Raw genomic sequence first — 10338 nt, 5'->3', positions numbered from 1 at the left:
ACCTGCCGACCCTGCAGTCTGTCTATGTCCGTCAGAAGCAAGTCCCCATTACTGAAGAAGCCATTCAAAAAGTTCTAAGTCTTCCCCCTATTCCAGAAGGATTGGATGCCTTTCAAGAAGCCGCACTCAAGCGCCAGATGTACCACTTTGACTGGGACGTCGTTCTCAGAGTTATCGCACTACCTAGCAGCAGATGGATCTACGGATACAATCGTACCCGCCCTAAGGGAATTTCGGCTTCAGCACTTACCTTGGAGGTTCGCGTATGGGCACAGATCATGTCCCATTATGTCTTTTCGAGCACTCACGAGTCCTCCTTCACTGCGGACATGGCCGTTCTAATATGGTGCATCCTTACAGACCAACCTCTGAATCTACCAAGACATATCCGGAATGCCATGGGACACGTACAAATCGCGGGCAACTTACCTTTTTCCGCTCTGGTCTCAGATCTTGTCTCAGTAGCCGGAGTCTCCTACAGAGCTGGGGACACCAAATCCATGCTTTCCCGGGATGATCAATATGTCCCCAACGGGAAATACCTTAGACTTCCAGCAGCCACTGTCAGCCAGCCTACTGAACCAATTGAAGATATTCCTTCTTCAACACCACAAGCACCTACAACAGCCCAACTGCTCCAGCATATACTTGAAAAGTTGGATCGGCAAGAACACAAAGCTAAGATGAGAGAGTGCTGTAACAAGCGCCGATTCACATACCTCAAGGAGCTGATCATGGGAAAATTCAAGGACTCAGACACCCCAGACTCCACTTCTTTTACCAGCACAGGGAGCCATGATGGTCCTGACTGTGGAGATACTACTACCAGCCCACCTTTGTTCTTGACAGATGGCACCGAGGACGGTGCAAAGCCTTAAGTGTGGGGAGGTCGGTCAGTACCTGACTTCCGGAGGTAATTTCTCTTCCCTAGCACCAACAAATTAGGATATTTAGTTAGATTTTTCTTTTATAGAATAGGATAAATTGCATAGTAATAGATTAGTTGCATGCATGTTCTGCTTGATTGAAAAGACAATAAGTTTCTTCTAAGACCCTATCTTTGGAACAAAATTTCACTAATTTTAATTAAAACTTTTATGTTAAATTTGCTTGAAGTTGTATTTGGAACATGATTTTTGAGATAAAGAACACACAACCTGTGAGAATTGAGCCTTTATAAATGGTTACATTATTTAACCATAATTATTTTATTCTTGTGTGTTTACTTCTCTATGATTGTAATCTATATTTTGTTTCATCCTATATGTCCAATGTTTATTATATTTATATGTTTGCATATGATTGAGGCCATTATTTGTTGAGCTTACTTATCCAAATTAAGCCTACCCTTTCAATTACCTTTGTTAGCCACTTTGAGCCTTTAAATCCCATTTGTTCTATATTTTACCACATTACTAGCCTTAAGCAGAAAAACAATTATATATCCCAAATTGAATCTTTGGTTAGCTTAAGATAGAATTGTGTGTGTTATTTAAGTATGGAAAATTGTGGGAACAAAGGATAATAAGGGAATAAGTCATGATAATATTATGGGAATTTGGATACCTACTCATGTGAAACTATAAGAATTAAAACTCTATGTGCATTGATAAGCTATGTTATTTTTATGTTTCTATGTTTATGAAAAAAAAATAAAAATAAAAATAAAAATAAAAAAAAATCCAAAAATACTCAATAAATAAATAAGGGGACAAAATTACCCCAATGCTAAGTCAAGCATTCAAAGATCAATGCATGTATGATAAAATCAAAATAAAAGGTTGATACATGAGTATGGATGTGAAAGAGATTTTTGGGTAGCTAGGTATGAATTTTAAAAGCTATATAGAATATATATATGTTATGTTAAAGCTTGGGTTAATTAAAGATTTAATTTATAAGCTTACTTAGCCATATATATATCCTCACCCTTACCTTGGCCCCATTACAACATTGAAAAGACCTCATGATGTTTGCATTGGTATATTAAATGTTGTTGATTGATTAGGAGAAGAACAAAAATTAGAGAGCATGATTAGAGAAGGATAGAGTGATGACCCTATACACTAGAGAGACTAGAGTATACATACATCATCAGTGAAGGTTCCATGCTTGAATTTCTATGTTCTCTGCTTTCATGAGCTATCTTCTTGCATTTTTATCTGTTCTTACTGTATAAGAATTGAGTTAGTGGAATTTGATTTGTAATTGTTTTGAAGAGCTTACTTACTTTTGATCAAGTGGACAAAGATCATATAGTTGCATTTATATATATAGGTTGCATTGCATTTCATAGGTTTTACATGTTCTTATTCATTTTATCTCCTTCAACTAAGCATGAGGACATTCTAATGTTTAAGTGTGGGGAGGTTGATAAACCACTATTTTATGGTTTATATTGTGTTTATTTATGTGGTTTTATCATGATCTTTACCTACTTATTCATTAAATAAGCATGCATTTATAATTCCTTCCTAAAGTTATTGCATGATTGAAAACTTGCTTCCTAGGGACTTTTAATTATGTATTTTATTTCTCCTTTATTCTATTCGATGCCGTGATCTGTGTATTAAGTGTTTCAGGCTTTATAAGGCATGAATGAGTTGGAGATTGGAAAGGAAGCTTGCAAAAATGGAAGGAACACAAGAAATTGAGGATATGACCAGCGAGAAGCGACGCGGCCGCATGGATGACGCGACCGCGCGAAAGAAAAGAAATCGCAGTGACGCGGCCGCATGGATGACGCGACCGCACGGCATGGAATAGCACGAGTGACGCGGCCGCATGGATGACGCGACCGCGTGGCAAAGCAGAAAGCCAAATGACGCGGCCGCATGAATGACGCGACCGCGTGACATGCACGATCTGCATAATCTGCAGAATCGCTGGGGGTGATTTCGGGCCTTATTTTGACCCAGTTTTCGGCCCAGAAAAGCATACTAGAGCCAGAGAACATGCAGAAACCAACGACAACATTCATTCCGCATAGTTTTAGTTTTGAGATCTAGTTTTCCTCTCCTCTAGGTTTTCTCTCTACACATTCATAGTTTTTAGAATTTGTTATGTTCATTGTTTTTGCATTGGGATATTGAGAAGAGTTATTGCCTCATCAAGACTTCGACATTCTAGTTCATTCTCTTTACTTGTCTCTTACTCTTCCATGTTCCTTAATTTACTTAATTTTACTATCGGATTATTTTAGCATTTATTAATACAAGAATTACTTTTATTTTTAATTAATCTTTTGATCATTATTTATCATGTCTTTCTTTAATTCCCTTTCTTATGTTATGAATTCTTCATTTACAGAGAGCGAGTAGTTCCCTAACTTGATGGGGAGTTGATTGAAAGAAACCCTTGAGTTGGGATGCTCAAGAGAAAGATTGTAATTGGGTTTATTGTTGGAATGCTCTCTAGTCACTCACACCAATCCTCCCAAGAGCGGATTGGAACTTGTGGATAGAACAGCATTCCAACTTGTTTAACTTTTCCTTACTTAGTAAGGGACAACTAAACATAATAACCCCCAATTATCAATTAATCTTGAGAGTACTGCAACAAGAATAGGGCTTCCAGCTAATCAACTCTCAGTCAAGACTTTTATTTAAATTCATATAAATTCTCTAATTTAATTTTCTGCCATTCAACTCAAACCTTTTTTGAAAACATCTGATTAATAAAATAGCACACTTTTCTGCAACTCGTTGGGAGACGACCTGGGATTCATACTCCCAGTATTTTCATTTTAATTTCTGTGACAACTTTCTAAATTGATAAGCGGATTTCTAGTTGGTTGAGAACTATACTTGCAACGCATATTTTATAATCATTCTTAACTCGTCAATTTCCGCTCACATCAATATGCAACAACAGAATGATCACTTTCACAACTTTTAAGTTGGGCTTTCAGCTGCTTGTTTTCTTCAACAAGTTCAACAACAGTTTCAGCCTCCCTTAATTTATCTTTGAGAAAACCATTTTCTGCTTTAAGAATGGTGATTTGTTGTTCAAGATCTTGGTTATTAAGCAAGAAGCATCTAATTTTTTCAGAAAGGTGGTCTATCATAAGATGAAGAGCTTCAGTATCAGGGTTATGAATGACTACTTGTTCAACAAGGTCTGCCATAAGACATGGTTAAGACTTGGTTTCTGATTCTTCATCATCTTCTGAATCATTTTCCAGGTGCTCCCAAGAAGCCATCAGACCTTTCTTCTTTCCCTTCTTTGGCTTCTCTTCTTTCTTCAACTTAGGGCAATCTGATTTGAAATGTCCAGTTTCTTTGCAGTTGTAACATATCACTTTGCTGAAATCTTTCCTTTGTTTCCTAGAGCTGCTTCCCTTGCTTCTCTCCTTGAACTTCACCATTTTCCTAAATTTTTTGGCAAACAACACAAATTCATTTTCAGAGGAATTATCACTGGATTCATCATCCAGGGGGTTAGTAACAGATGTAAAAGTAATTCCTTTCTTTTTTAAATCTTTTTTCAAGTAAGTGTTTTCTATAGCAAGTAAGTTTCCTCTCAAATCATCATATGTCATAGAGTCAAGACCACTACTCTCAGATATTATCAATGCTTTTGTTTCCCACTCTTTAGTAAGACATCTTAAAACTCTCCTCACAAGCACAGAATCAGGATACGTTATTTCCATAGCATCCAAGCCAACAATGATAATGTTGAATCTTTCGAACATTTCATCTATTGATTCTCCTTCCTTCATTGAGAACATTTCATATTCTCTGTTCAGCATGTCTATCCTGGTCTTTTTCACTAGGGTGGTTCCTTCATGAGTGATTTGAAGTTTGTCCCAGATTTTCTTTACCGTTGTGCATCGTGATACCCGTCGGTACTCCTCGAAGCTGATAGCACAGTTGAGCAAGTTGACAGCCTTGGCGTTGAGCTCCACCTTCTTTCTGTCTTCTTCGGTCCAGCTTGCTTCGGGTTTAACAGAAACTACTCCTTCAGCACTTGTGGTGGTTGGAAATTGAGGACCCTCCAAGATAATCTTCCAGAGCCTATAGTTTACTGCTTGCACAAAGATCTTCATTCTCTCCTTCCAATAGGTATAGTTTTTTCCATTGAAAAGAGGAGGTCTGTTGCTTGATTGTCCTTCTGTCAGGTTGTAAGACACCATGTTTGAGCCACTATTTTCTGCCATCTGGATCTTTTCTCCAAGCTGCAAAGCTTGATCTCTTTGAGACCAAGCTTTGATACCAATTGATGGTTTTTAAGTGGCTAAGAGAAGGGGGGTTGAATCTTAGCCCATTTTTGCTTAGTAACAGTTGCTGGTCTTTGAAACAATTTCTGGAGACTTTTTTATTTTTGTCTCGTACCCAACCACGAGACTTTTTCTTTTTATCTCGTAACCCGGCACGAGATATTTTTTGGTTTTATCTCCTATGCAGCAGAAACAGAAATGGAGTAGAAGAGAGATAGAAAATCACACCACGAAGTATCCTGGTTCAGCTGCCAAGTGCAATGCAGCCTACATCCAGCCTCCATCACAACAATGATGGAATTTCGCTATAATCATCATGATTACATACACCAATAATCCCTAGGAACTACTCTTCCTATCCGGGACAAGTTCAGAATCTAAACCTCAATCCTGAACTTGACTTGGTTACTGCCAAGCTTTCAACTGCTAAGTGCTAACCCAACTTGCAAGGGGATTCCCACAGAATTATGAAACACAACACAGATGTACAAAAGACCTCTAAGGACATCTATGGTTTTTCTTTTAATTTTGCACTCTCTGCCTTTTTCCGCTCTATGGATTTTTCTTACAAACCTCACTGTTTGCTTCTTTTCCATGAGACTCAAGACAGACAAAATTAAACAGAAAATTACAAAATGAAGAACATTGAAGGAGAAGAACTTCTGTTAGCTTAGGTAGCTATGAGAACTTTGTGCCTTGCACTCTCACTCCTTGCTTCAAGCCCTGGCTGTTCTCCCTTATTTATAGAAGGGGATGCCTCCAAGGTTGAAACACTTGAACCGAGCTAATCTTCTTCTTCTTCATGCAAAAACCGGTTCGGCCAGAGAGAGAGGAGACGAAACCGAATGCTATATCCAACATGCAATTACCTCTGTGTCTTCCTTTTGCACCAAACTCCACCAATCCGAGCCCTCCATCTTGTCTTGTACTCCAAGAAGGATCCCTAGCTCTTGATGAGTTCTTGATGCATGACAGCTCCTCCTGCTCCACTTTTGCTTCCTCCTTCACGTAGCCTCCCTAGCTACCTTCTGTGATGAGTGAGCACCAAGCAGAGGCGAGCCATGCCTCTTAGATCTTCTTTCTCTGACCAAAATCTTCTTCAACCATTTTTGGTATGAAGAGCATGAGCTTACTTCACCAAATCTTACCTTATTTTGGTGAAGATCTCAGTCACAACATACTTTTTGTTTTCTTTTCTTGCCATCATTACAATGGCCTTTAGCTTTCTTCTAGCTTCCTCTTCTTTTTGCTTCTGATTTCTTGCTAATGCTTCCATGTTTTCCTAATAGAAGTGACCGAGAGTTATGAGAGAAAGGAGAGAGAAGAAAGAAAATATTCAATGGATTTGAACAATAATCAATGTAACAAAGAGAGAGAATAAGAGTGAATTTAAGTTTTCCACTTCCCTTTGCTGAGTAGCGTGTAGTGTCATTAAAGCAATCAAATCAATTTCTCTCTCTCTTTTATGTTTCCAATGCTAGCAAATTAAATTTTAAAATCCATTGAGAGAGAGGGTGGTGTCCGTGGAAGCATGTAGCAAAGTATCAAAGAAATTGAGTTTCACCATATATTAAAAGAATAAGTTAATCATAGTGCCCCAATTCCCTTTTAATTTCGGACCAGCCACCTTATTGGGCTTCAAATCTGTTTTACTGGCCCAACAAATATAACATTCAAGCCATATATTATATATCATATCACACAAGGCTGAATAAATTATTTTAACAAATTTGGGCTTTGATTTGCTTTTGTGCCCAATTACCATGGCCTGTAAGCAACAAAAATTATTAATTAGCAAATATGAAATAGAATTTAAATTAATAATTTTTGTGATCAATTATATTAATAATGTTTGATCATCATCAATTTAATTAGGAGTTTTCCAAACTCATCACGTGTCATGGAACACGAACAATGATCTGCCTGTCAATTTAATTGGCTACATATTCTTTTGATTAGTTCAATCATTACACTATTAGGTAACCTGAAACACAACCACCCACCAAATCTTGTTTAGCAATTTCTTAGCAAGAGAGGTAAGATGGATGTTAATGGGAGATAGGAAGATTGAAGTTTATCTGAATGCAACAAGTTTTCATGAGCAGGCTTTCATGAACTTGCTGTGTTTTCGAATGAGATTTCTGATGGATGCTCCAAGGCTCAAAATGCAACTTCTAAATATGTGCATGGAGCCAATCTTGCAACATAAATTGAGTCCTTTGAAGGTAATGAACTTCTCAAAAGCTATCATGGTTTTTAAAGAGCATAAAATGCTAACATTTTTTGGATAGTGATATAGTCGCGGAAGACCGGACTAATTTTGGTTAATTATTTTTATTTGCTTGAACCTTGATTATTCTATCTAAAATGTGTAATTAAGCTTACATTTTTCCAGCAGGTTTGTCTACCTACTGTAGTAGTGGAATTCCTAAGACAAGCAAAGGCTGCTAAGCTTTTCATGACATCAGAATCATTTGCCTTTGATGATATGTTCGAATATGATCTTTTGAGGGCATTTGGCGGGATAGATAGACTCCACATGTTCTTTCTTTTTTATCCTTGTTTACTGAAGAAAAGTGAAAGTTTTGTATTGTAAGCTAGTTTTATGAAGGAAAAAATCGATAGATTTGTTTAAAATTTTTCTCTTAGTTTAATTGTTGATGTTACTTCTGCCTTTCACTCTAAATTTCATTGATGTTTACAGTTACATAAGGCCACATTTTGCACACTGGTCAAAGATCAAATGTGATGGCACCGATGATGGCGAATTCAATGAAAGTGACAGCGATGCATCTGATGACGAATTTGCCGACATGAATGAGAATGATATGATTGAAGATGACATGACAGTGAGTGTACAAGCAGGTTTGGATTTCAACCCCGACTTGAATAGAATGTCTATCACGCCCAAGAACAAGTCTTTGTTACATTTTCAAAAGCAAAATGCATGAATGCCCGCAAGAATCAGACCATCCACTAGTCCAGAGTCTTTGTGATGATATTCTTGTGCCAGAAAACATGCCAATTTTACAATATTTTGGTATGGTAGGATTAGAAAGTCTATGTTGGTGTTCTTTATAGTGAAGAAAACAGGGGGGAAGCATTGTGCAGTGTTTTGGGGTATTTTGGCCACCGTATTCGAGCCAATTGTAAGCGTAGTTTTTAACTTTGGGGATACTCCCATAAAGACGCTTAAAATATCTTTTTGTAAAGACGCGTACGTTTCACATTATTATTGGACGTATTAATGAACCGGTTATTTTAAATTTCTTAACAAATTAGAATAAAATCGATTTTTTTATAACAATAACAATAAATCCATTTTTTTAGATATTTAATTGTATTTTTAAATTTTTAGGGATTTAAATGTCCACAAAACAAAAAATCTAGGATATATTTGTCTTTTTATCAAAAAATTTAAAAATATTCTGTTTAGATTGTGTAATTCGATTGGACCAAATCGGGTCTAATATTATAATACAAATAATTGGGTTTATTATTATGAGAAAAACTCTACATCCATGTAAAAAATACATGGATGTTATTCAAGTCTTTTTGGCTATACGCGCCTCCTCCAATCTCCAAATTGTTTGTGATTCACACGCTACATATAATATAAACTTTCTATGACTTTTGCTCAACGTAAATCTTTTGCTGCAACCTAAACCTTCTTCTTCTTCTCTGCTTGCATTATAGGCTTCGCCGTTCTCCTCTGCTCGCGTTTTCTTTCTTGTTCTTCTTCTTCTTCTCTACTCGCATTCTTCATTATGTATCTGGATTGACTTCAACCTAATTAGCTTCGTCGTTCTTCTTCTTCTTTGTTTTCTTCTTCGATCTGGACTTCTGAATTGAAACAATGAATGAATCAACTTCAAATCAGTTGAATGAGGTTATTACGTTGAGACAGCTAGGAAATGATTGCTGCATGCTATCACAATAATCTTAAATACTGAATAAAGTAAAAGGAGGCCACCGAACCAAACAACATTCATCTGGTGAATCAAAATCACAAAGGCCATCGAACCGAACAATGCTCGTGTGGTGAATAAATGGTGATCAACTTTCAATCAACAAGAATAGTATTTTTCCTCCTCTTCCTCCTCCTCCTTCTTCTTTCAAATTTGCGGACATAGGTTCTTCTTCTTTCGTTATAATTATCACCAACAACACCAATATTTTGCTCGGTTAAGTGGAGTTGCTCATTTTGATTCACTTGATTGTTAATGTGTTTAGTTGAGTCCTTGTGCATGCAGAAATATTTTTCTTACTGATTGAATGCTTATCACGTTTATTCAACACATGATTGGTGTTCGCTTCAGTGGTATTGACCATTTCGGTTCACCTGATTGTATTCAGTGAACGAAACATAATCCATTATATGAAATCAAATTCGAAACACCTCTGTCTACAATTTAGATATTATCAATTCAATTCAGATTCAGAACACCTGCGTCCATTCAATTCAATTCAATTCAATTCGATTGAAAAAATAATCCATTAACAAAATGTTGGTATTGTTGGTGATGATGATAATGAAAGAGGAGAAGAGGAAGAAGAGAAGGAGGAAGAGGAGAAGAAGAAGAATCTGTGTGCGCAAAGAAAAAGGAGGGGAGGAGGAGGAGGTATACGTGAATTTAAAAGAAGAAAAAGATGACAGTATGCATATATTTGAAAGAAGAAGAAGAAGAAGAAGATAAAGCACGTGTTTTCACTCGTCATTAATGCACGTGACTCTATTTAGGTTTGGGCCAACTTAGTTACATTGTTACATAGATGTGTAATGCGCCCCTATTATTATTACTATAATAAATCGATTTTGTTCTGGTTTATTAAAAAATAAATTATTAACCAATTTAATAAAAATATTCAATAATAATATGACACATATAAATGTCTTTAAAAAAAAGATATTTTTAGTGTCTTTGTTAAAGTAATATCCTTTTAACTTTTTATGTTCAGTTGTTCACTTTGTGCTGCCTATCGAAGAAAATGAGTAGAGGAGCTAACATTTACAAGATTCCGTTCCTTGTCAGTATCTTGTAATTGTAAATTTGTAATGTTTTAGAAATATCTACTTGAAAGTAATATTTATTTAAATTTAGATTCTAAGAGTGAGGAAA

The 10338-nt window shown here is 36.4% G+C and overlaps 1 protein-coding gene across 1 annotated transcript; it reads left to right on the top strand.

The window, feature by feature from the left end:
- LOC107634298 (RNA polymerase I-specific transcription initiation factor RRN3-like) lies at positions 7255 to 8436 on the top strand. The gene is made up of 3 exons (XM_016337840.2): positions 7255 to 7443; positions 7617 to 7810; positions 7923 to 8436. Exons 1-3 carry the CDS (start codon positions 7264 to 7266, stop codon positions 8167 to 8169), a joined length of 621 nt encoding a protein of 206 aa, XP_016193326.2. The 5' UTR covers positions 7255 to 7263; the 3' UTR covers positions 8170 to 8436.

The sequence above is a fragment of the Arachis ipaensis genome, chromosome B03 (assembly GCF_000816755.2).
Source record: "Arachis ipaensis cultivar K30076 chromosome B03, Araip1.1, whole genome shotgun sequence".
NCBI lineage: Eukaryota > Viridiplantae > Streptophyta > Magnoliopsida > Fabales > Fabaceae > Arachis > Arachis ipaensis.
Note: the sequence above shows the minus strand (reverse complement) of the source record. Positions and strands in the feature narration are given on the sequence as shown.